The sequence below is a fragment of the Sorex araneus genome, chromosome 1 (assembly GCF_027595985.1).
Source record: "Sorex araneus isolate mSorAra2 chromosome 1, mSorAra2.pri, whole genome shotgun sequence".
Classification (NCBI taxonomy): domain Eukaryota; kingdom Metazoa; phylum Chordata; class Mammalia; order Eulipotyphla; family Soricidae; genus Sorex; species Sorex araneus.
This window is the reverse complement of record NC_073302.1, coordinates 402,753,810-402,779,499: the sequence shown is the minus strand read 5'-3', so window position 1 is coordinate 402,779,499 and position 25,690 is coordinate 402,753,810. Positions and strand designations below refer to the sequence as shown.

The following is a 25,690-nucleotide window of genomic DNA, read 5'->3' as shown; positions in this document are numbered from 1 at the left end:
CCCACCCCGGACCCGACAAGCTTAGGAACCTTTCCTCGGAGCGCAGGTTCCGGCCGGCGCGGAGTGGGCGCGGGACGCGGCCGCAGCACACGTTGGCGGGGGCGGGGGCGGGGGCAGGAGTCGGCGCCGCCGCCGCGGGGCCCTTCCGGAAGTAGCTGCTGCTGGTGTCCATGCGCCGGCTCCTGGGCGGCCGAGAGCCCAGGCGCCAGACCCGGGCGGCCCGCTAGAGCTGGAGGGCGAGACCGGGGGCCGCTGCCCCCGCGGGTGGCCGGCGCCGGCATGCTGCTGCTGCCCAGCGCCGCGGACGGCCAGGGCACCGCCGTCGCCCACGCGCTGACCTCCGGTACGTGCCCGCCGCCGCCGCCGCTGCGCTCCTCGTCCGGGGCCGCGGCGCCGGGAGCTGCCCGCGCCTGTAGGGTCGGGGCTCGGGGCGCGGCGGTGGGTTCGAGATGCCGCGAGGCAGGAGGATGGGCGAGCTGGCGGCTGCCCCGGCTGCCCCTGCGGGCTTCTCGCTCCCGCCGCCACTTGCTGACTCACACGCACCGGGCTGGAGCGGTTCGGAACCGAACTCCCGGGGCATCTGAGGCGCGTCCTGGTGGGCTGCTTGGGCCGTTGCATGGACACATGTCTCCCTCCCTCCCTCCCTTCCTCCCCTCCTCTCTCCATCCATCTCTCCTCCTCTGTCTCTCCCTCTCTTTCCCCTTCTTTCCCTCCCTCCCTCTTCCTCCCTCTCCATCTCTCTCTCTCCCCGTCTCCCCCCCTTCCCTCCGTCCCCCCCTCTCTCCCCATCTCTCTTCCTCTCTCTTTCCTTCTCTCTCTCTCTCTCTCTCTCTCTCTCTCTCTCTCTCTCTCTCTCTCTCTCTCTCTGTCTCTCTCTGTCTCTCTCTCTCCCTCTCTCCCTCTCCCTCTCCCTCTCCCTCTGTGCGCTCGCTCCAGCGTTGTGTTTTAAATGTCAGAACTTAAAGACGCTGCTTCTCCACTGCCGGCTCGGGAGACGACCGTGGCGCCTGCAAAAAAAATCTGTTTTTTGCAGACAAGCGGGTACAGGTGGGTGGGACTGATCCCCGAGGGCCCAGGCGCTTAGATTTGCAGCCTTGTAGTCCGGGTCGTGGGCATGGTGGATCCCCAGGCCTGCACTCCCTGTGACGCGTGTGACATGCAGGGCTCTGTAGGTGGGCGCCCCTTCCTGGTGCTTTGGGACCTGTGTGAGGGCACGTGTTTGCGTTGCTGCGGGGGCAAGTCTCCGCTCTTTGCAAGTGAGAGGTAAGAGTCTCTTAGGGACCGCACGCAGGGCACACCCAGGGCACACCGCACTGGACCCCCGCCTGTGAATCATCACATCCCGTAGAGGATGGAGGAACTCTCTATCTCTCAAAACAACTAAGACCTGGACAGTAAGTGCTTATTTTATTTTGAAGTGAGGTTCCCCACCCCACCCCCCACACACACCTTTTTTTTTTTTTTTTTTTTTTTTCAGAAAATTGTGACCATTAAGCAGATGGGAATTTTTATATCCGACAGTTTATATTTTTGAGTCACTGCGAATTGTGAATTGCAAACTATATTTTGTGTGTGTGATTTTTCAGGTGTCTAGTGTTTCCCGAATCCCTTCAATACTGTCCACTTCGCTCTGCCAGTGTTCCCAGTTTCCCAGACCTTTCTCCCTACCCTGTCCCAGTGGAGGCATCCTGCTGAAGACTGTTCTCATGCTCTTTGTTCCTGTTGCCTTTGTGCATTTGGTATTACCCTGCTGTGTTTTTTTTAATATCTTGCCTGAGAGAGAGAGAAACCATTCTGTGCCTGTCCTTCTCTGACTTACACAAACTCCAGATGTATCCGAGTTGTAGCAAATTCCATGACTTCATCTTTTCTTACTACAGAGTAGTATTCCATGTTGTTTATGTGCCATAGGTTCTCTATCCGGTCACCTGTTATTGGGCACTTGGGTTTCCAATTTGGGGCTATTGGAAATAGTGCTGCACTGAACATAGGAGTGCAGATTTCTTTTTGTGCTTTTCTACATAGTGTTCTCAGACCCTTGGGATACATTCCAAGGAGTGGCATTGCTGCGTCTTAAGCTCAACTCCTAGTTTTTTGAGGAATAGCCGTATTGTTTTCCAAAAAGGCCAGGGCAGTTGACACACCCACCAGCCAGTAAGGAGGGTCCCTTCCTCTCCTCCCAGTCCCCATCCACATCAGCATTGGTGGTGGTTCTTTTTGATGTGTGCCAGTCTCTGGTGTGAGGTGATAATCTCTGAATTTGCATTTCCCTGATGATTAGTGATGTAGAACATATTTTAATATGCCTTTTGGCTGTTTGCTTGTTTTCTTTCAGGAAGTTTCTGTTATCTCTTTTCCATCTTTGATGGTACATCTGAGTTATTATGAAAGTCCTTTTGCTTTCAGGGTAGGAAATTCAGATTAACATGTTCACTTTCTTCCTGACCCAGCACACCTTTTTGAATTGTTCATATAAAAATATGGTGATTTTACTGGCATCTCCTAGGACTAATGACTTCACGCAGCATTTTATGATTTTCAGAGTGCTTTCGTGTTTTGTTATTCTGTCTTCCAAGGAACCATGTGAGATGGATAATGTTCTGATTTTTATAGCTGCCGATGTCTGTGACTCACTGTCATTCCTTGTTAGGCTTAGACTAAAGATCAGTTTCTTATTTCAGATCTGAAGTTTGCTCCACTGCAGTATGGCTGTGTTAATGAATCCTTGTTGGAAATGGTCTTTCAGAGAAACATCATTGCTAATTAATTCTTTTAAAAAATGTAAAGCTATTGGGCAGAAGTGATAGCACAGCGGGTAGGGCATTTGCCTTGCACGTGGGAGACCTGGGTTCTATTCCCAGCATCCCATATGGTCCCCTGAGCACTGCCAGGAGTAATTCCTGAGTGGAGAGCCAGGAGTGACCCCTGTGCATCGCTGGGTGTGACCCAAAAAGCAAAAAAAAAAAAAAAAAAAAGTAAAGCTATCAAGGTTTTCTACAGTTAAATTATTTTCAGTTCATTTTGGGGAAGATTTTGTGTGATGAACTCAGATATTTATGGGAGTTTATCATTATTTATTTGGGTTTTGGTCCATACGCAGCAATGCCTATGGGTTACTCCTGGGTCTACAATCAGAATTTACTGCTGGCAATGCTCAGAGGTCTGTTTGGGATACAGGAGAATGAGCCCCGGTAAAGTGAAGCTATTTGCAATATTTCTCTTTGCTCCTCATCTTCCACTTACCTTACAAGAAAGCATTGATTGGTGCCATTGCTGATTACTTTGTTGTATGAGAAAGATGATGATTAAATTAATATTAAAAAATGGTAATTGCTAACCTTCATGTTAATTGTGTTACTGCAATTATTTTGTTTTTTTTTTAATCTTACAGTTTTTATGTTTTTCTTTATTTTTTTCTCTGATTTTCTTAATTGATGATTTTTGTTTTTCTTTTTGTTTTTGCTTTTTTTTTTTTTACTTTTTGGGTCACACCCGACGATTCTCAGAGGTTACTCCTGGTTATGCACTCAGGAATTACTCCTGGCGGTGCTGGGGGGACCATATGGGATGCTGGGAATTGAACCTGGGTCGGCCGCATGCAAGGCAAACGCCCTACCTGCTATGCTATTGCTCCAGCCCAATGATTTTTAAGTTATATCCTGGTGGTATCACTGTCTTTTTTCTTCTTTTGGTCTTTTGGTTTTGGGATCACACCTGGTGGTGGTCTAGGATTGCATCTGACTATGCTCAGGGGATCTTATGGTACAGAAATTGAACCAGGATCATATTGAACTGGGATCGGGAATGCAGGGCAAATACTAATCCCTGTAGTATTCTTCTCCAGCCCTGACTTCTAATAAAAAATTTAGTATATTTTTATTTTTCTTGTTTTATTCTTCTTACCTTCTTAGTATCATATGAACTAATCAGGTTTTATATAGTAAGTATTTTGTTTTATGGGCCATACCCAGTGGTGCATAGAGGCTACTTCCAACTCTGCTTGGTGTGCCAGGGATTAAAGCACTGGATGTGCACCAGCCCTTTAAGCTATCTCTCCGGACAGTCAGCATGTTTTGAATCAGTTCCAGTCACAGCTTTTTTGGGGGGATGGGGCAGGAAGGGTGTTGAAGAGAATAACTTCCAGTGGTGATGGGAGTACCATTTAGTAATGAGGATGATCCTGGGCCTACTGCACACAGAGCATGTGCCCCTTTGAGGTATCTCTTAGGTCCTGATCTTATTTCTTGGAAAAAGGTATTGCCTTGAAACATTTCTCCCATGCAATCCATTGAAATCTCTCCTGGTGCTTTCAATCACAGCTTCAACACTCTGTCAAGTTGAACCCGTGGGAAGATGGTTTGAAGCTTTTGTAAAGAGGAGAAACAGGAATGCTTCCACCTCTTTTCAGGAACTGGAGGATAAGAAAGAGTTATCAGAGGAATCAGAAGATGAAGAATTGCAGTTGGAAGAGTTTCCCATGCTGAAAACACTTGATCCCAAAGACTGGAAGGTATGTTATCAACCCAGAGTGGGATGCTGTTAGTCACAGTATGCTCTCTGCCTGAGAAGTGCTGCAAGGTTTCACAGAAATCATCATTGGAGCTGGTCTTAAAAGAACGGGTGGCAAGTAGTGAAGCAGAGGAGAGAGAAGATGCATTCTCTCCTAGAGGGAACGTAATATACCTGGGCAGATAAACAAAGACACTCAGGGATAGAAGAATGTGAACTGCCTCTGGAGTGAGTAATGACGAGTAGAGTAGGAAGCTCCAAACAGGCTCTAGACCAAATTCTCTAATGCCCTTTCTATGTCATGCCAAGGAAGAAATTCAGATTTTCATTTCAGAGCATGTGGAAGCCATCAAATATTTCTGAGCTAATTTTAGAAAAGTAATTTTGGCAGTACAAAATAATATTTTTGGAAAGGGAGGCTGGGGTCCAAACCTTTTGCAAATCTTTGATACACAAGTGGTAGACAAGACTAAGGAATTTAATGAGAGCTGCATGGGAGAAGCATATAAACAAATAGGAGTTATGATACTTAAGTGGGGCTGAACATTGAAGAGCATGAATACTTTAGGAGGAAAACAGCAAAAAATACCAGGGGTGAAAGGAGGAAGAAAACAAAAAGGAAAAGCAGGAGTGCAGAGATAGCTTGGTGGGCCGGGCATATTCCCCAAACCTGGGAGTAGCCCCCACACGGCCTCCAAAATGGGAATGTACAAACCTGGAAGCTTGTAATTATCTCACTGTAATTGCAATAAGATAAAATTTTTTTTAAAAAAATATTATTTTTAATGAAAAAAAAATGGGAACATATCACAGGAGAGAGTTCAGAGGACTAGTGCACAGTTTTTGCTTGCTAGAGGCCCAAGTCAGTCCATTTCCTGAGCAGTGCCAGCTGTAGCCCCCAAAGCTAAAAGAAGACGAAGGGTAAGCAGTCCGCAAGTGAGTGCTCTGGAAAGGTCAGTCATTTAATGTGAGTAAAGATGGAGAGCTACAGGATTTGGCAAACAAGTGAGGGGACTGAAAGCAGTTCCATACAGCACTACTCACAGTAGCCACAATCTGGAAACAACCTGAGTGCCTGAGAACAGACGACTGTATCAAGAAACTGTGGCAACATCTACACAATAGAATACTGTGCAAGTAGTCATGAAATTTGCTTATATGTGGATGGACATCATGCTGAGTGAAACGTGTCAGAGGAAGAATGACTGCACTCATTTGTGGGATATAGGAAAAAAAACACTTTTTTTCTAATACCCAAGAAGAGTGGAAATGAAGGCTAAGAGGACTGGTCTGTGGTTGAAAACTTGCCACAAGAAAGGGTGGGAGGTGGGAGTGGGGATAGCAGTTAGGGCAGAGAAGGGACCACTATGACAGTGATAGTTAGAATTGATCACTGTGGACAAGAACTGAATGCTAAAAGCAAGTAAGTAATATGATAACTTTTTAGTGCTTGTATTCCAAGCCATGATGCCCAAAAGGAAAGAGAAAGAAAATGAGAGGGAAAGATAGAGTAAAAAGTGCCTATCATACAGACAGAAACTAGGTAAGTTGGTGGTGGGAAACGTACACTGAGAAAGGGTGGGTGTTTGAACATTTATGATGACTTTGTAACTCACAGAGATTCAATTAAAAAAATTTTTTTTTAAACAAGCAGTCCCAATAAAATGGTTGGAGTCACAAGAGGTTGCATTGCATTGAGAATTATGAGGTGATGAAGTAGAGGTCTTACTGTAAAATACTTTTCAAAACTTGCAAAGAAAATGAGAGAAATAGTGATCTAAGGCAAAGGAAAATTCAGGAGAGCTTGGGGAATGTTGAAGTCTTCAAGGAAGCAAGAACATAAAAGGTCTGTAATACAGAAAAGCTTAGATTGCATCAGAGCAAGGTAGCAGCTTTCACATTTGTACTGCTGTGTCGTTCAGTAAGGCAGGGTCAGGCACCTCTGCATGCCAATCACGAGTTTAGGTGCTGTGATACTGTGCAAATAAAACTGCCTCTGCACCCACGTCTTATAGTCCACTAAGGAGACAAGGAGGCAACTAAAGACGGGGTGATTTGATAGTGTCCAGATGACTGCTGTAGACGGAGTTAGTAGGTGGGAAAGTTTGAATTGATGTTTCAGATAAAACATGAAAGGAGTGCAAAGAGGAAATGGCATTGTAAGAAGAGAATTGTGCATAGACCGAAGTTTGACATGTACGAGGAACAGAAAGAAGACTAATGATTGAAACCAAGCGAGTGACAGTGGGGCTAAGGAAGGAAAGAAGGGTCAAACCGGGTCAGCTCTAGGCAAGGCTACTGCCTTTTGGGGAGGGGGTGTTGTTTGTTTTGTTTTGTTGTGCTCAGGGGTTACTCTGGCTTTGGCTTAGGGGTCACTCCAGGTGGTGCTTGGGGGACTGTATTTGGTGCTAGACACCTAACCCAGGTGAGCTCTGTGCAGTATACCACCTCTCTGGCCCTCAAGGCAAGCATTTTAATCCCTGAACTACCTCTCCAGCTCTCAGAAGGAAGTTTCTCAAAATGTTCTTCCCACCTTTACCTTACGTGCTCCTAGTCCTACCCTACAGCTGTCACCAGCGTGACCAACAGGGGATGCTGTAATAATCCACTCACTTCTGAAATCTTTCTGGCTCCACTCTGATTTAAGGATGTCTATAGAATATTAGTAGATCTCAAGGAAGAACAGAACTTTAAGAAAAGTCGTGTGAATTTTTTTAAATGCAGGGTTTAGATCGATCAGACAGTACAGGGTTAAGGTGCTTGTATTGCTTAGAACCAGAGTCATGGTACAGCTAATAGTGGTGCTTGCCTTGCACACAGCTGGCCAGGTTTGATCCCTGGCACCACATTGGTCCCCTGAGATTGCCAGGAGTAAGTAATCCCTGCACAAAGAGCCAAGAGTCATCCCTGAGCACTGCCAGGTGTAGCCCAGAAACAAAAACACTTGCCTTGCACATGGCCAATTCCAGTTTAATCTCTGGCTGCTTCCGGTTCCCCAGGCACCACCGGGAGTGATCCCTGAACAAGCCCTGAACACAGTCAGATGTGGTCCAAACTCCTCTTTTCTCTTCCTCCCTAAACAGCTAGGTTTGGGGTGGGGGGGCGTGGAGCGCACAGAAATAGCTTGACAGACCAAGTGCATGCTTTGCATGTATGAGGCCTGAGTTTGCTCCCTGCTACCACATCATCTTTGGAGTGCTGAGCCCTTGAGCAGCACCAGGTACCACCCAAAAGCTAAAGAAATTCTGGGTTTCTGGATTTGAGCCAGGGAAATAGCTTCAGTGGCTAAGTTGCATGCTTTTTTATGCAGGAGACTTGGGTTCATCCCAGGATCCCCCAAGAATTTATGGGTCAGGCACCAGGTAGGGAGTAAGTAGCCTCTAGCACCACTGGGTGTGACCCCCCCAAAACAAAATTGTAAATGCTAGGTTAAAGCCGGGGCGATGGATCAAAGGACAAGAGCCCCATGCTTCGCTTGCTCCTGCGGGGACAGACCATAAGCTCTGAGCCTGAAGAAACCCTCACTTGAGAGCTCTTCTAGTGTGGCCCAAAACAACGGAAAAGCTGAGTTTTATGGGTTTCTCTTTGTTGTTTATTTATGGGTTTCCCTCCCCCAAAAAAAGGACAACAGAGCCTTAGTTCCACGCTTATGAATCACCAAGAAGTTTATACAACAGTTTAGAAATAAACTTCAGTGACCACGTCTTCCATTGCTCCTCTCAGGTTATAGGAGCAGAATCACTTTGGGAAACACTGTTTCAGAGTATCTGGGCAAGGGATAGAGTATATTGCTCCCTTTCAAACTTGCTTTCCTCTGCCTTTTTTTTTTTTTAAATCAGAATCAGGATCATTATGCAGTACTTGGACTTGGCCACGTAAGGTACAAAGCTACACAGAGACAAATCAAAGCTGCTCGTAAGTACTTATGTTGAACTACTGTCTAATACAGAAAGGATTCTCCTTTTGAGAAACTGTGGGATCATAATCATAGTCACAGTTCTAGATTTAACAGCTTATCTGGTCAGAAACCTGTATCATTGCTAGCTCCCTTGTCTCCATAAGTTTCTTATTCCTGATAAGAAATGGGGCTGTGGGGGTGCTGGAACCATAGTACAGCAGGTGGAGCACTTGCATGTGGCCAACCAGGTTCGATTCCCAGCATCTCATAAGGACTTCTGCCAGGAGTGATTCCGGAGTTCAGAGCCAAGAGTAATCCCTGAGCATGGAAAATCAGGGAGAAAAATGAGAAAGGAGAGAATATTTTTTGCATTGGCAAGACTTTTAAATTAAAAAATGTTACAGTATTTTAGGTAACATGGTTACAATAGAAAGGATTACCTTTCATGGTTTTGATATACAAAGTTATTGGACCCTCACCCCCACCACCACCATCACAGTGCTCAGGACCCTCTGTTCTAACCTTGTGTCCTCTCTAGTTCAGCTCACTCTTCTCTCCCCAGCCCCCTGCCCCCTACCCCACTGCTTGGTCAGTTTTGCAATCAAAAGCCAATTTAATATCGTCAGTTATCGTGTTTTGTTTCTCTATCACAGATGAGTGAGAACATCTGGTTCTTCTCCCTCTGAATTACTTCACTTTCATATGACATAATGGCAAGATTTTAAAGCACCCACTACCCCCAGAAGTGACCAGCAGTTTTATTAGGTTGTGTTAATAGGTTTTTATGTTATTTTGTATTTTTAAGACACACCCTATTGAGACTATTTTCTCCTTTTCCTTAGGATAGAGTTATCTGGTGTTTTATTGTCATTTTCATTGACAAGATCAAGACCTGGGAGAGTTCTGTTGGGGTGGGTTGGAGTGATTGGAAACCCCCCTTCAAATGCCTTATAAAACACTTTATTATTATTATTAGTGAATCACCTTGAGGTACAGTTACAGACTTACAAACTTCTATGCTTAGATTTCAGTCATACAATGATCAAGTACCCATCCCTCCCACCATCCCCACCCCGTTCCACCTCCCCCCACCCTGCCTCTGTGGCAGGGCATTCCCTTTTGCTCTTTCTCTCCTTTTTGGGTGTTGTGGTTTGCAATAGAGGCATTAAGTGACCATCATGTTTGGTCTATAGTCTGCTTTCAGGGTGCGTCTCCCATCCCGAGCAGATCCTCCTAGCACCATTTACTTGGTGATCCCTTCTCTAATTGAACTGCCTTTTCCCCCAGTATGATAAAACACTTTATTTTAATGCTCCTAAATAGCCTATCCTTTGCATAGCTGTGGACTATCTGGGCCCTATTTTAATTTTTTTCTTTCAGTTTCCTTTGTTTTTAGTTTCTTCATTGTATCACTGTCACTGTCACCCCATTGCTCATTGATTTGCTCGATTGGGCACCAGTAACGTCTCCATTGTGAGACTTGTTACTGTTTTTGAAATATCGAATACATCATGGGTAGCTTGTCAGGCTCTGCTGTGCGGCGGGATACTCTCGGTAGCTTGCCGGGCTCTCTGAGTGGGGCGGAGGAATCGAACCCAGGTCGACTGTGTGCAGGGCAAACGCCCTACCCGCTGTGCCATCACTTCAGCCCTTTGGTTTCTTAAATAATATAAATTTTTTCCTATTATCTTTTTAAAAGACGGGGGAAGAAGCATTTTAGTCAGATGTTTAAAACTGGTTCGCCAAACTTAGCTGTCCTATTCCCTATCCCCACTAACTCCCTCAGCAAAAATAATGTGTTTTGAGGTGTCTCTGTTGCCTGCATCACTCTGTAATGTGTACTTTCTCTCTCCTTGCATTTTTTATTTTTTAAAAAATTGTTTTGAGAAGTTAGTGACAAGATGGGAAAAGGAGATGCTGTGGTGCTAATGTAAAAAGATACAGTATAAATTGATAAATCTGTGATTGTGCCTTTTTTTTTTTTTTTTTTTTTCTTTTTGGGTTATACCCAGCGATGCACAGGGGTTACTCCTGACTCTACACTCAGGAATTACTCCTGGAGGTTCTCAGGGGATCCTATGAGATGCTGGGAATTGAACCCGGGTTGGCCACATGCAAGGCGAACTCCCTACCCCGTGCTATCGCTCCAGCCCCAGTGCCTATATTTTTAAATGAACGTGTTTAAGAGGGCCAGCGAGATGGAACTGAAGGTTTGGTGCACACTAGAGGTCTCAGTTCAATTCCTGGCACCCTAGTCACTGGCAACTACTGGGCGCAGCTCCTAAGCCTTGAGCCCCTGAGCACTGCTGGGTGTGCCTCCTCCACCCCCAAGCAAAACAACAGAAAAGCAAGGGTATAACTAAGGAGTCAAGTTGTAGATCACTGCTCTCTCTGCGAGAATCTGATTTGTTCTCCTAGCCCTTCTGTGCTCAGAGCATACGCCCCCACAACAGTGGTAAAAAAATGTATGTGCTTTTAAGATTTTCTGAAAATACACCAAAATGTTAGCAGAAGTTGTCCGTGGGTGCTGACATTTGGGCAGGTTCTTAATAAGAACTTCAGATTCTCTAATTTTAACACTTAATATATAGTTCTAAGCTATGATGATTATTTGCCAGATCAAAGAGATAGTACAATGAGTTAGGTGCTTGTCTTGCAGGCAGCCAACCCGTGTTGCATCTCAGGCACTGCATTTGGTCCTGAACCCTGCCAGTAGCAAGTCCTGAGCACAGCTGGATGTGGCCCAAACCACCACCACCTCCTCACTGCAAAGAAAAATTAAGATTCTTTGTTTCTGTGATGGAAGCAGGGGGCAGGGAGGGTCATACCTTGTGGCCAGGACCACCCCCGGTAGGCTCTACAGCTTGAGCCACTTCCGTGACCCCGCATCATGCTAATTTGAAGGGCTCTATTTAGCCAATCATTATTTTCAGCCTTTTAAATCTTTTTTAGTTTTTAAACCAAAACTAGTCTTGGGGCTACTTCTGACTCAGTCCTTCAGGGTCACTTTCAGAAGTGACTGGGACCAAGCCCTGGGTCTCTCTCAGTGCTCAGGGACCATGAAGTGCAGGGGGCCTAACCTGGTGCTCCCACAGGCCGACATGCCCTCCAGCCTTTAGAGGTATCTCCTTGGCCCCTTACTTCCATTCCAAAAGTGTTGAATCTTGTTTTGCAGATAAAGCTATGGTTCTAAAACATCACCCAGACAAACGGAAAGCAGCTGGTGAACCAATAAAAGAAGGCGATAATGACTATTTCACTTGCATAACAAAAGGTAAGATACCTGTAAGAGTCAGGGATTTCAAACAGTGGTGTTTGCTTAATTGAAGGGATTGGGTTTAATCTTCATTGCTGATACTTTGTGGGACTAAACTGGTAGATCGTTTGTTAATTTAAATCAAGAAGTTGATTATAAAGGCTGGGGAGATAATACAGTGGGTAAGGCACTAGCCTTAGATGTGGCTGACCCCTCAACCCTGGCGTCCCATATGGTCCCCTGAGCACCTCCAGAAGTAATTCCTGAGTGCAGAACCAGGAGTAACCACTGAGCATCTCCAGGTGAGGCCCAAAAAAAAAACAAAACAAAAATTTTTTTAAGTTGATCATATCCTATTTTGGGACTGTCATAACCTCATTTGGTAAATAACTGTAGGTATTCACTGCTTCTAAATGTTCCCTTAAATGTTATTTCACATTTTTGCTGTTGATTTTTGAAAATCATATACATACCTTTCATTCTACTCCTACCGTCCTACTTTTACACAGTGCAGAAAATGCCTAAGATCCTTTGATCTTGTTTAGTCTTGGGATCTAGCAGTTAATTTTCTAGTTTTTTAAAGGGATCAATATTTAATCATTATTTTGTTGTTGCCTTCCAGAAAGATATTTGAAGAAGTTAAATTTGATTATATCGAAAGCTAAAACTGCCATTACCTAGATTCATCCACAACAAAAGCACACATTATTTTAAATTTATTTTTGGGGCCTACACCTGGTGGTGCTTGTTTCTGACTTTGTGCTCAGGGCTCACTCCTGACAATACAAGGGGACCATATTCAGTGCTGGGTATTGAACCTGGATCTGCCACATACAAGGCAAGCACCTTGTCACCTGTATATCTAGCTCATACACACTTTTTTTTGGGTGGGGGGGACAGATTCACCCAGCTGTGCTCAAGGCTAACTCCTGGCTCTGTGCCCAGTGATCACTCCTGGCAGTGCTGAAGTACCATATAGGGTGTCTAGGATTAAAGCCAGTCGGCCACATGCAAGGCAAATCTCCTACCCACTATACTGTTGCTCCTATTTTATCACACATGATTTTTTTTTTTTTTTTTTTTTGCTTTTTGGGTCACACCCAGCGATGCTCAGGGGTTACTCCTGGCTTTGCACTCAGGAATTATTCCTGGCAGTGCTTGGGGGACCATATGGGATGCCGGGGATCGAACCCGGGTCGGCCGCGTGCAAGGCAAACGCCCTACCCGCTGTGCTATCGCTCCGGCCCCCACACATGATTTTTTAATACGAAAAATAGTAACCTTTTTTAAAGGAGAGGATTTTACTCCTTATTAAAAAATATTATACCTATAGTGAAAACCTTATTGTTTTTTCTTCAGCTTATGAAATGTTATCAGATCCAGTGAAAAGACGAGCATTCAACAGTGTAGATCCTACTTTTGATAACTCAGTTCCATCTAAAAGTGAAGCAAAGGACAATTTCTTTGAAGTGTTTTCCCCAGTGTTTGAAAGAAATTCCCGGTGAGTTAAGGCATTCTCTTTGACCATAATGCTTGCAGGTTGCTTCTTAGAGTCTTGCGGGTCTCTTTTATTCCTTTATTAGTTTGATTCACTTTAAAATACTGTGTCTCTCTGGTAAATATATTGCTCTCATTTATTTTGCCCTTTAAACAGAAAGTCTAAATTCCTCTACAATTCCTGGGATGTTTTCCTTTTAAATATCCTTAGGGTAAAGAACAATAGCTGATGTTAATGTTTTAGGTAGAATGAAACTTCTTTTCTCTTGCATATAAGGCATTCCCCTTAACCTCTGGGCCACATCACCATTTCTTTTGTAAGTAGTTTGTACCAGTGTTCTATGTATTTTGGTTCTGTTTGCACTGGGGTATGTTCTTAGAGCACTGCTTAAATGCACATTGGAATTACTTGGAGAGCATTGAAAACCCAGTGTCTGATTCTATCTAGAAAGGTTTTGATTCTCATCAGGGAAGAGGAGGTAGGGATTTGCTTCTCTGTTTTACTTTTCTGGAGCAGTATCAGAGATCAAGCTTCTGGTCTCCCATCTGCAGGTATTGTGTCACTGAGCCATTATCCTGGCAGAGATTGTATATATTGATTTTGAATACCGATAGGCTTGTTCCAGGCTCCAGGTAAATTTTAGTGTTGATTCGAGCTTGAGAACTTGATCAATGGTTTGGTGCACCCAGCAGTGCTGAGGATTTCTTGGCTCAGCACTCAGGGGTCTCTCCCGTGTTTGCTTGCAAGGCAAGTGCCTAAACCCCTGTATGATCTGTCTCTGGCCCAAGAATTTATTTTGTCACAGAATGTTTTCAGAGTTGAAAACTGATTTAGTGGCTACGCTGGGATGTTTTCTTTTTTATTTTTTTGCTAGGGTGGAGTGGAGGCACACCACAATGCTCAGGAGTTACTCCTGGCTTTGCACTCAGGAATTACTCCTGGTGGTGCTTGGGGGATCATATAGGATGGCCGGGATTGAACCTGGGTCAACAGCATGCAAGGCAAATGCCCTCCCTGCTGTACTGTCTCTCCAGCCCAGTCCTTGCTCTCCAGCTCCATACTTAGGATGCATTCAATGATGAGGGTTCAAGTGCTCAATATAGAAGTCTATCCCTTGTGGAAGCTGGCGTCACAGAGAACATGGAAATCTGTTCCCTCTTTATTAATATTGTTTTTAGACCCTTAAATTTATCTATACTGTTTATATTACAGGCAGAAGTAAATTAGCATAGGAAAAGAGCTAGACCCTACTTATCCTAGCCAGCCCGGCAACTGCTTCAGTGTTGTCATTTACAGAACTAAATACAACTAAATAGCTAGAGCACTTTCTATTGTTTACTCCTCTGCCCCATCCACCTTCCATTTACTGTACCTGCCTTATTCAACACCCTACTGCTGACATTACAGCTTCAACTCTTAGAGAGAATGCAGGGGAGCGTGATTATAGGAGATAAATAAACACTTAAAAATAAATTGACTTTTTAAAAACTCTGTACAGGTTTGGTTTTTTTGTTTTTTTGTTTTTCCTTTTTGGGTTGCACTTTGGCAATGCACGGAGGGGGTTACTCCTGGCTTTGCACTCAGGAATCACCCCTGGCAGTGCTCAGAGGACCATATGGGATGCTGGGAATCGAACCTGGGTTGGCTGCGTGCAAGGCAAACGCCTTACCTGCTGTACTATTGTTTCAGCCCCTGTACAGTTTTTAAATGCATTTCCCTTCTTTTACTACTTCAGATGGTCAAATAAAAAAAATGTTCCTAAACTTGGTGATATGAATTCATCATTTGAAGATGTAGATGCATTTTATTCTTTCTGGTAAGTTAATGCAGTTTTTGTTATATGGGGGGTGTGGTGTGTGTGTGTGTGTGTGTGTGTGTGTGTGTGTGCGTGCTTTTATTGCGGTGATGCCCAGGGGTTACTCCTTGCTCTGCACTCAGGAGTTACTCCTGGCAGTGCTTAGGGGACAGCAGGGATTTTGGGGATCAAACTCAGGTCAGCTGTTAATGCAGTTTTTGTTATATTGGGGTGTGTGTGTGTGTGTGTGTGTGTGTGTGTGTGTGTGTGTGTTGTTGTTGTTGTTGTTGGCTTTTATTGCGTGATGCCCAGGGGTTACTCCTTGCTCTGCTTTCAGGAGTTACTCCTGGCAGTGCTTAGGGGACAGCAGGGATTTTGGGGATCAAACTCCGGTCAGCTGCGTGCAAGGCAAGAGCTGTACCCACTATAAGGTTTTTAAATAGGACCCAATGTGGTCCTATTTAAAAAGAACAAATAATCATCGCAGACTCACTCTGCACCCTGCTGCAACCCCAAGTGTGGGTGCTTTTTCCATCTGCCACAGAAACGTGCCAGGGGACCGGAACCACTTTGACCTGTCAAAGTGGATGGAGCTTCCTGGGGACAGATATATACACATACACTTACACTCAGTTCTTGATTGGCATAATTTGAAGGATTGAAGAATTGCAGGATTTTCACTGGAAAGCATTTTGTTCAGAAATCAGTAGTTTTCATGTAATGCTATATTATCTCCAGTGGAATATTTAGTCTCTTGTTTGTTTGGGTGTTTTTTTTTTTTCCACACCCAGCATTGCTCAGGGGTTACTCCTGGCTCTGCACTCAGGAATTACTCCTGGCAGTGCTTGGGGGACCATATGGGATACCAAGGATTGAACCTAAGTCAGCCACATGCAAAGCAAACACCCTACCCGCTGTGCTATCACTCTGGCCCCAAGACTTTGATTTTTAATTCTATTTTTTGTTTATCAAATTTCTATGTCAAGTAAACTATAGCAATTTAACAAAGAAAATTAAGTGATTTTATGTAGGAGAAAAATGTTTTTGATTGGATCATATTCAGAGGTGATCTTGGGCTGCTCTTGGGTGCTCCCAGCTGCTTGGGAACTATGTGGTGCCAGGAATTGGGCCTGGGCCTCTTACAATTATGCATACCCTCCGTCCATTGAGCTGTCTCTCTGGCCTTAAAAATAAATCCATTTTAATTTTTATTCCTATTTAAGCTTATCTGGTAAATCCTAAAACAAAAATGGCAAAAACATAGCTCTGTTGTAGTTGCTTTTGCCTTTAGGAGATACAAACCAGAGATAACTCCTAGAGCTACCAGCATGCTATGGCTATAGTCTATAGTCCTGGTTTCAATCTCTCTCAACCACGCCTTCTCCCCCCTCCTCGGAAAAAAAAAAATGCTTGACGAAGAAGAGAGAAAAATTTTTAACAAGTGCCAAAGAAGAGCGAAACCTGACAAGAAATAGTAGGGAAGTGTGATTTTATTTTGGATTTTGGGCCATATTCAGCAGTGCCCAGGAATTATTACACCTGGCTCGACGCTTCGGAATTACTTATAGCAGTGCTCGAGGGACTGTATGGATGCTGGGGATCGAACCCCAGTCAGGCAAGGTAAGCACCCTACTTCACTGTACTATCACTCCAGTCCCTGTTTTAGATTTTAATATCAAATATAGTTATTGAAAGATGACGAAAAGGGCTGGAGAGCTAGTGCAGTGGTTAGGGCGCTTGCCTGCACATGGCCCACCCGGGTTTGATCTCTGACATCCCGTATGGTGCTCCAAGTACCACCTGGAGTACAGCCATTGTGACCCAAAAACAAAACAAAACAAAATGATGGAGAGATAAAATGAGCATACAACTTCCATTCCAAAAGGAAAGGATGGGTTCTAAATTCTAATTAAACTCAGACTGCCATAATTATTTAAAATGTGCTTCTTTGTTACTCTCAAAAGGAAAAATACACCTCATTGGCGATTTTGGTCTTTTATCAGTGGGACAAGCAGAAGGTCTTTCATTGTAGCTCTACATCAGGATGAGTGGCCTGAGCTGTTTCATGATGGGGTACATGAAATCCTAACAGTGAGCTGTTTTCCTTCCTTAGCCTTCAAGGAGGGAGGATCAAACACTCATCTCCTAAGTAGATTATGTCACTCAGGAGCCTTGGGGATACCATTTTTAAAAGATAGGATCATTCTGTGGACTTCTTAGAGTGGACACACTTCCTAGTACAGGTTCTATGACAGGAATGTAACAGGACAGGGCTTATGTCATCTGCACATAAAATTGGTTGTTGCAATAAATAAATGGGTCATGATTCGTTTTGAAAAAGTCTCAGGTGATTTATGTCCAATAAACACTTTTTTTTTTTAAAGGTTTGTTTTTACTTTCTGTCAGGTATAATTTTGATTCTTGGAGAGAATTTTCTTATTTAGATGAAGAAGAAAAAGAAAAAGCAGAATGGTATGTATATAAATCTTAATAGAAGATATTTGGCTCATTTGTATTTTCTATTTTATTAATTTTAAGTATCAATACTTAACTAAATGCACTGTAGCACTGTCATCCCGTTGTTCATTGATTTGCTCAAGTGGGCACCAGAAACATCTCCAGTGTGAGACTTGTTACTGTTTTTGGCATATAGAATACGCCACAGGTAGCTTGCCAGGCTCTGCCATGCAGGGGGGATACTTACGGTAGCTTTCCGGGCTCTCCAAGAGGGACAGAGAAATTGAACCTGGGTCAGACACGTGCAAGGCAGACACCCTACCCGCTGTGCTATCATTGCTCCATTCCACTTAACTAAATACAATACTAAAAAGTTTTATATGGTTTTATAGTTGCAGAATTAATACACCAACCACTCCACCAGTGTAAAAACATTGTTTTGAGAACATAATTGGCAGTGCTCGGGGATCACTCCTGCAGGTGTTTAAGGGACCATGAAGTGCTGGCAATCAGACCAGGCTCCTGCATGCAAAGCAAGTGCTCTGACCTGTTGAGTTCTGTTTTCTTGGTGATTTAAAAATATACTGCAGGGACTAGGGAGATGGCCTGAGCACGTGCCATTCCTGCAGGATCTCTGGATTCAGTCCCCCACCACATGGTCTCTCAGTACCACTAGGAGTGACCACTTTCAACTGCATCAGGAATAGCTCTTGATCATCAGGTGTGGCTCACAAAATAAAAGTAGATAAGATCATACCAACATATATTTGTATTATCTTTTCTTGGTGGGGGGAGGCGGGAAGTTTAAGCCAACCTGACATTTCAGGGACTGTTTCTGGCTCTGTGCTCCGGAGTAATCTCTGGTAGTGATTGGGACCATAAGTGGTACCAAGTATTGAACCAGGGTTGAGGCTGAAGCTTCCACATTGAAGGCAAGTGGACAAGCTACCTTTACTGTTATTGTGGGGTTACTCCTGGCTCTGCACTCAAGAATTACTCTGGGTGGTGTGCAGGGGACCACATGGGATTCCAGGGATCAAACCTGTGCCAGCAGGGCAAAGTCCCTACATGCTATACTGTCACTTCAGCTTCTTGTTTTATTACCAGGGAATAAAACCATGTAACCTAATTGAACAAATTATTACATTAACCTGTTTCATTTCAGTTATTCTTCATATGTAGGAAAACCTGGTATATATGTCAAAAAAATACCGCACTTTTTGGGGGAGGTCCACTGCTGGCAGCGTTCAGGTGATTCTGTGGCACGAGGGCTCCATATGCAGAGCATGTGCTCCAGCCCTTTGAGCTGGAATACTAAAGAGAATCACCCTGTAATGTCCATAGCAGTTCTTTATTAAATATTATACAGTTTCCAGTAACATCATATATTAGAGGTAGTTTGTTTCCAATTTTTTTTATAGTCGTGATGAGAGGAGATGGATTGAAAAGCAGAACAGAGCAACAAGGGCACAAAGAAAGAAAGAAGAAATGAACAGAATAAGAACATTAGTTGGTAAGTAAAATCGATCTTTTAAATTTTTCTTAAATTTAGAAATCCAAAAGATTAACTGTCTTTATGATAGATAATGCATATAGCTGTGATCCAAGGATAAAGAAATTTAAAGAAGAAGAAAAAGCCAAGAAAGAAGCAGAAAAGAAAGCAAAAGCCGAAGCTAAACGGAAGGAGCAGGAAGCAAAAGAAAAAGTAAGATGACATTTGATGAAGATGGACTTTAAATGTAAAACTCTAATCTTCAGATTTATTTTTAAAAACATACAGTGTGGAAGCAGAAAATTAGACTAGTTGGGACAAGAGGGATCTTCTTTAGCAGCAGATTACTACCAAATATTTTGTGCAGTGCCAGGTATCAAGAGCTGGGCCTTCTGCTTGCACTCTACCTCTGAGCCACATTCCCAGCCCACAGCAGTTTTTTTTTTTGCGGGGGGGGGGGGGAGGTAGGGGGTGTTAGGGATTGAACCCAGGACCACATACATACTGCAAGTTCTCTCCAACTGACTTCATCTGTAGCTATCTCCTCATCCCCCAGCAAATTCTTATGTAGCAAAAATGTGACATGTAAACCCAAAAATAGCACTTGGCTTATTTCTAGTGTATCTTGTTTTTTTGGGGGAAGAGAGAGGCATCCCTGGGAGCGCTGGGCACCAACCAGAGTAGCATGCTGGGCTACTTAATTCGTACTGTCTCTCTGGCATTGTCTTAGTTTCAGTGTTTACAGAATTTCACCAGATCCTCTTACCTAGTTCAACCTTTAGTCATAAACTGCTGTGTCCCTTTTTCTAGTTTAAGTATTAAAAGATTGAATTCTCAAGTGCCAGAGGGGCACTTCAGGGTTAGGGTTAGTAACACGCCTACGGGCCTTAGATGTGGCAGACCCTGATTTGATCCCTGACACCACATAGTCCCTTAAGCACCACCAGAGTGATTCCTAAGCACAGAGGCATCAGTAGGCCCCAAAACAGATTTTTTAATTTTTTGTTTTGTTTTGGGTCACACTTAGCAGTTCTCAAAATTTACCCCTGGTTCTGTGCTCAGGGATCATTCCTGAGCTCAAGAGATGATTCATGATTGGTGCTTAAGGGACCATAAATAATGCTGGGATTGAACCCAGGCAGGCTTTGTGCAAGGCAAAAATCCTACTTGCTGCACTATCGATTCGGCCCCAGGATTGAATTTTTTTAAGGCAGGACCATTAGACATTTAGGAATTCTAACTTTCTTACTAATATGATTGTTTTCCATCACTGAAGCAAAGACAGGCTGAACTAGAAGCTGCTCGATTAGCTAAAGAGAAAGAAGACGAGGAAGTCAGACAACAGGCATTATTGGCAAAAAAGGAAAAAGATATTCAGAAAAAGGCTATAAAAAAGGAAAGACAAAAACTTCGAAACTCATGCAAGGTATGTCAGACAATGATTCAAGAAACACTGCATTAGCAGTTTTCAGCGACCTTTCATCCTCAGATATTTGTCAGCCTTCAGAAGTTATTGCCATTTACATGTGGGGTACCTAGCTCAACTTTTCATTTCATAATTTATTTTTTAAAATGAAAACATAAAATACTATTATAAGTTTAGTTTGTTTCTGCTTTGGTTGTGCACAAAATATTTCTCCCATTTTCAGTTGTTCAAAGGTGAAAAACAGAAAACCACTGCAGTAGATTACAAATCAAGTTGCATATTAAGCATTAAAATATTTTTCCACATGCTAAATGATTAAATTACTGTGTGCATTTCATCTGAACACGTATGTCTTTTTTTTTTTTTGCTTTTTTCGGGTCACAGCTGGCAGTGCTCAGGAGTTAATCCTGGCTTTACACTCAGGAACTACTCCTGGGTACCATATGGGATGCGGGGGATTGAACCTGGGTCAGCCACATGCAAGACAAATGTCCTACACACTGTACTACTGCTCCAATCTCTTATTTAACTTATTTATTTTTGCTTTTTGGGTCACACCCAGCGATGCACAGGGGTCACTCCTGGCTCTGCACTCAGGAATTACCCCTGGTGGTGCTCAGGGAACCATATGGGATGCTGGGAATCGAACCTAAGTCAGCCGTGTACAAGGCAAATGCCCTACCTGCTGTGCTCCTTTTAAACTTTTAAATGTTTTGGTTTTGGGCCACACCTGGCAATGTTCAGGGTTTACTCTTGGCTCTGTACTCAGGAATTACTCCTGGCAGTGCTCGGGGAACCGTATGGGATGCTGGAGATCATATCAGGCTGCACGCAAGGTAAACACTACCAGGGCTCAATCCCCAGCCTTCCATTATTGTACCCCAAGTTTTACCAAAAACACTACCAGGTCCAAAAAGAAAAAGTTCTTTTAGAAATTAATCTTAAGGTTTCCTTCTGGGCCCACACCCTATATTTGTGGACTACTCTAGCTCTGTGCCTAGTGATATTTGGAATAATTAGGAATGAAAAGCTTTTTTTTTTCCCCTAAACTATTAGAAGTCATTTGAGTGGTGTATGCATTCAAGTAGTTTCCACTAAAAAGTATAAAAAAATGCTAATGTAGTTTTGCCCAAGAGACGATCGTGGGGCTGGAGTGATAGTACAGCTGGTAGGGCGTTTGCCTTGCACGCGGCCGACCCGGGTTCAATTCCCAGCATCCCATGTGGTCCCCCAGCACCGCCAGGACTAATTCCTGAGCATGAGTCAGGAGAAACTCCTCTGTACCACCGGGTGTGACCCAAAAGCACACACACCAAAAAAGAACCTCTGGAGAAGTTCAGAGTCTATAATTGTGTTTTAATTGTCAGTAGAGAGAAGATGAAAATGTTTATGTTTATGTTTCTAGACCTGGAATCACTTTTCTGACAATGAAGCTGAGCGGGTTAAAATGATGGAAGAAGTGGAAAAACTATGTGATCGGCTTGAGTTAGCAAGGTATATCTACAGAACTGTTACTAAATTCTTCTCATGGTTCTGGATAAAGTATCATCCCTGTTTTTTCTTTAGTTTACAGTGCTTGAATGAAACACTTACATCCTGTACAAAAGAAGTAGGAAAGGCTGCTCTGGAGAAACAGGTAATACAAAGACCATCACTTCTACCTGTGCTCAGCATTTAATTCTGCTTATAATCTTCACTTCCACCTCTGAATATATCTCTTAGATATGCCCCAAGGACAGTTTGTCATTTCTCTCTGTGCTCTTCACTATGCTTATAAGTTCTCTTACTAAAATTGAATTTAATATGTATTAGGTTATTACCATGCATAATGTTTGGTTTGTGGTGCACATTGATCAGTTTTCCTAAAAGTAATTTAGGAAAAAAACTGACATTTTTATCCTGTTACCATTTTTATAGGGTAGTGTTTAGAGCCAAACAAAATTTTTGCTTTGTCTAGTCTACATCTTTTGTAGATAAGGAAACCGATTCATAAATTCAATGAGGTATCAAGTGTTAGAACGTAATGCATACAATACTGTATTTCAGGGATTTGGAGAAGTGTTTAATGCTACAGCTACCTAAGGAATTCAGGGAGAGTTCTGTAGATAATAGAAAAAGAATAGGGGCCCAAAGATAGGGTTCCTGCAGAAAATGGTGTAGGACATGTCTATTCCTGGACCAGGTGTTATGACAGGCTCAGTGACCAGCCTTGAAGGATGAAGTGTTCAAATGAAGATTAAAAACTAAGGTCAGGAATACAAAGTTACAAAGTGGAGATGAAATTGGTTAGAAAAAGTAGAGCTAAATTAAACAAGTTTAAAATGTTTTAAAGTGTATTTGTCAGACATAGGTGTTTAAGAACCTGAAATACTTTAACTACTTCCCTTTCCTCTTTGCATTTTGTTCTGGTGGTCATACACTTGGCAATATTCTGGGCTTGTCCTCAGCGTTTGGGGCGGAGTCTGCTAGGTAATGCTTTGATACCGAGTTCTTTTAAACCCCCAAGCAAATACCCTGGTGACTATGTCTGTTCTGCATATCTTCCAGTAACGAACATTAACACTGAACTATTACTATGGGCAAGATATGTTAGATTTAAGTGACCAGTTATGTGAATCTCACTAGAAAGCCCAACAATATGAACACAGTGTACATAGTGGGAAAGGAACTTGGTTCCTCAAGCAGAACTATTAGCCTGGCCAAAGTGAGGATAAGATTGAAAGTTATCTTAAAAGTTGGCTGTAGAAAAGCGAAGGTTTTGTTGTCAGGATATACTGGGAATTAAGAATGACAAACTCAGAGTGGGAGTATAGATAGCAAGATGCTCTAAGTCCCTGACTTACCTATGGTATTTGTGTAGATAGAAGAAATAAATGAGCAAATTAGGAAAGAGAAGGAGGAAGCTGAGGCTCGTATGCGTCAAGCATCTAAGAATGCAGAGAAATCAACTGGTGGAGGTGGAATTGGCAGTAAAAACTGGTCAGAGGATGATCTGCAATTACTAATTAAAGCTGTGAACCTCTTCCCTGCTGGAACAAATTCAAGGTACTGGTTTTAATGAAACTTTTTTTATACATACCGGAGAGTGGGAGTAATGTATGAATCCAGATGAGCAGCAGTGGTTCTAGCAGAAATTTTCAGATACCCTTGAATCTACAGAGACTTCCACTAAATCCTGAGCCACAGTGGAAAGTGAAAAGCAAAGTGCATTTTGTTTCTGTTAGTCTTAAATCAGTTAACATAATCCGATGTGTGTGTATGTGTAATAAATGTATCTATATGTATATACATACAGTAAGACGCTGCATCAGTTTTCCAGGGAATTAAATACATAAACCTTAACTACCATGTTGACTTACTCTGTCATAGCTTTCTAGGGTCTAATTTAGTGTTCCATATAGTTCCTCTTTCACAACTTCAATCCTTCTTTGTTGCTTTCCATCTCAAGCCAGAACTTAGTGCAAGTCTGAGTTGAGAAAGCCTCAGTAATCCAGCCTCTCCCCTTCTATAGTCTCACTAGACAAGGAAACTTAAGTTTGTTTGCAACCTTAAAACTAAAATAATATATGACAAAAGACTATGTAATCAGACCACCGATTTAGGGCTAATTCTGTAAATATCACGTATCACTAACCCTTCAATAAAAACCTGTAAGGGTTAGTCTGTCCTTTGTCTTCTTGGTACTCTTCCCCTTACTTTACTTTTACATTGTCTTCTCTAGATGGGAAGTTATTGCGAATTACATGAACATTCATTCTTCTTCTGGAGTCAAAAGAACGGCCAAAGATGTTATTGGCAAAGCAAAGAGTCTTCAAAAACTTGGTGAGTTTTACAAAATAAATTTGTCACCTTGGGTATCCACCTTAAAAATTTATAAACGCTGATGAAATACTACACAATCTAGTGTGTAATGTAATCAATAATGTATTAAATTTTATTATTTTCAGACCCTCACCAAAAAGATGACATAAACAAAAAGGCATTTGATAAATTTAAGAAAGAACATGGGGTGGTGCCTCAGGCAGACAATGCAACACCTTCGGAGAGATTTGAAGGTAATTCCACTGTTTTTCTGAAATATTAAGGTGAATGTCACGATTTTGAAAAACTTAACTTCTTATAGTGAAAACTACCTGTTCATGTCTATTATAGATAACTTCTATGGTTCAGAACAAAGAGAAAAAGAATAGGCAAGTATGGAGAAAACGCTCACATTTGAGAAGTCTGTACAGTTATGTAGTTTTCAAGCTGCAAATCATAACCTATAATGAGCCATAAAATCAGTGGTTCAAAGTAGAATATACAGATAGACTTAACAGTGGATTATTTCTACTACAAACCCTGTGTTTGTAATTGGAGAAAAATCTAGACTTCATTTTGTGTATCTCACACAATGACTTCAGACTTATATCCATAGAAAGAAATTATTGACATGTGTATTTGACATAAGAGATCCATACGGGTTTTAGCGGGCTTGATAAAAATATTACCTTGGCTCAGTAACACTGAAACCTTGGGTAGTTGGCAAGTTCTTTTAAGTCTAGTTCTGGTCTGTTTTTTGGGCCATACCTGGCGATGCTTGGGGTACCACATTGAATGGCGGGGATTGAGTCCAGGTCAGACATGCGCAAGGCAAGCACCCTGCCCACTGTACTATCTCTCTGGCCTTTAAGTCTAGATTTGCTAGACTTTTAAAAAATTGGTTCTCAGGCCCTCATAGTTTTATAGTTGAAAAATAAAAGAGACCAGTAAGGCAAAGCAGGCTTTCACTACTATGCTTAATTTTTTTATTCATACTTTTTAGAGGTTTATATGTACCTTATCTCTGAAACTTTGTTCAAAATATCATATATTTGAATCTTACCAAGATTCTATGTACCAGAAGATCATATGGGAAGATGATCCAATACGATACAATTACAGGTCCTTGCACAGATTTCACCCCTTGGACAACAGAAGAACAGAAGCTTCTGGAACAAGCTTTGAAAACGTACCCAGTAAATACTCCTGAAAGATGGGAAAAAATAGCAGAAGCAGTGCCTGGCAGGACAAAGAAGGACTGCATGAAACGATACAAGGTTGTATATTTTTAGTGAAGACAGCCTTTCAGTTGGGTTAGCTAACAGATTGATCCAATTTAAATGTTGTACCAAATACTAGGAATATCTTTTTTTGCAAATCCGAATAATTTCTTACTTTGAATAATACCTTTCTCCCTTACTAGGAACTTGTCGAGATGGTGAAAGCAAAGAAAGCTGCTCAAGAGCAAGTGCTGAATGCAAGTAGAGCCAAGAAATGACTATGACAATCTTTGTTGTGTGTGCATTTTTATAATAAAACTGAAAACACCATACAAGTT

The 25,690-nt window shown here is 42.6% G+C and overlaps 1 protein-coding gene and 1 non-coding gene across 4 annotated transcripts; both read left to right on the top strand.

Moving 5' to 3' along the window:
* The first annotated feature begins 104 nt into the window (after positions 1–104).
* DNAJC2 (DnaJ heat shock protein family (Hsp40) member C2) lies at positions 105–25,687 on the top strand. 3 transcript variants are annotated; one of them, XM_004602127.2, is made up of 17 exons: positions 105–343; positions 4,320–4,510; positions 8,349–8,424; positions 11,583–11,681; positions 13,023–13,164; positions 14,897–14,977; positions 17,363–17,428; positions 18,835–18,926; positions 18,997–19,118; positions 20,182–20,331; positions 21,737–21,825; positions 21,898–21,967; positions 23,192–23,376; positions 24,053–24,153; positions 24,279–24,386; positions 25,255–25,409; positions 25,556–25,687. In XM_004602127.2, exons 1-17 carry the CDS (start codon positions 280–282, stop codon positions 25,628–25,630), a joined length of 1,866 nt encoding a protein of 621 aa, XP_004602184.1. In that variant the 5' UTR covers positions 105–279; the 3' UTR covers positions 25,631–25,687. The 3 variants fall into 3 exon arrangements, with proteins under 3 accessions (XP_004602184.1, XP_054995857.1, XP_054995856.1); XM_055139882.1 differs by having other exon boundaries at positions 106–343; positions 4,409–4,510; XM_055139881.1 differs by lacking the exon at positions 105–343 and adding an exon at positions 1,065–1,394.
* Positions 15,440–15,567, top strand: LOC129401013 (small nucleolar RNA SNORA77). Its single transcript, XR_008628042.1, has one exon. It is a non-coding gene; the product is annotated as a small nucleolar RNA SNORA77 (small nucleolar RNA).
* Positions 25,688–25,690: the final 3 nt, after the last annotated feature.

Excerpts from the sequence above, each read along its gene's own strand:
- DNAJC2 (XM_004602127.2), top strand. The coding sequence starts at position 280 with ATGCTGCTGCTGCCCAGCGCCGCGGACGGCCAGGGCACCGCCGTCGCC. Across the intron at positions 18,927-18,996 it reads CAGAATAAGAACATTAGTTG|ATAATGCATATAGCTGTGAT; the intron begins GTAAGTAAAATC and ends TCTTTATGATAG. Across the intron at positions 24,154-24,278 it reads AAAGAGTCTTCAAAAACTTG|ACCCTCACCAAAAAGATGAC; the intron begins GTGAGTTTTACA and ends TATTATTTTCAG.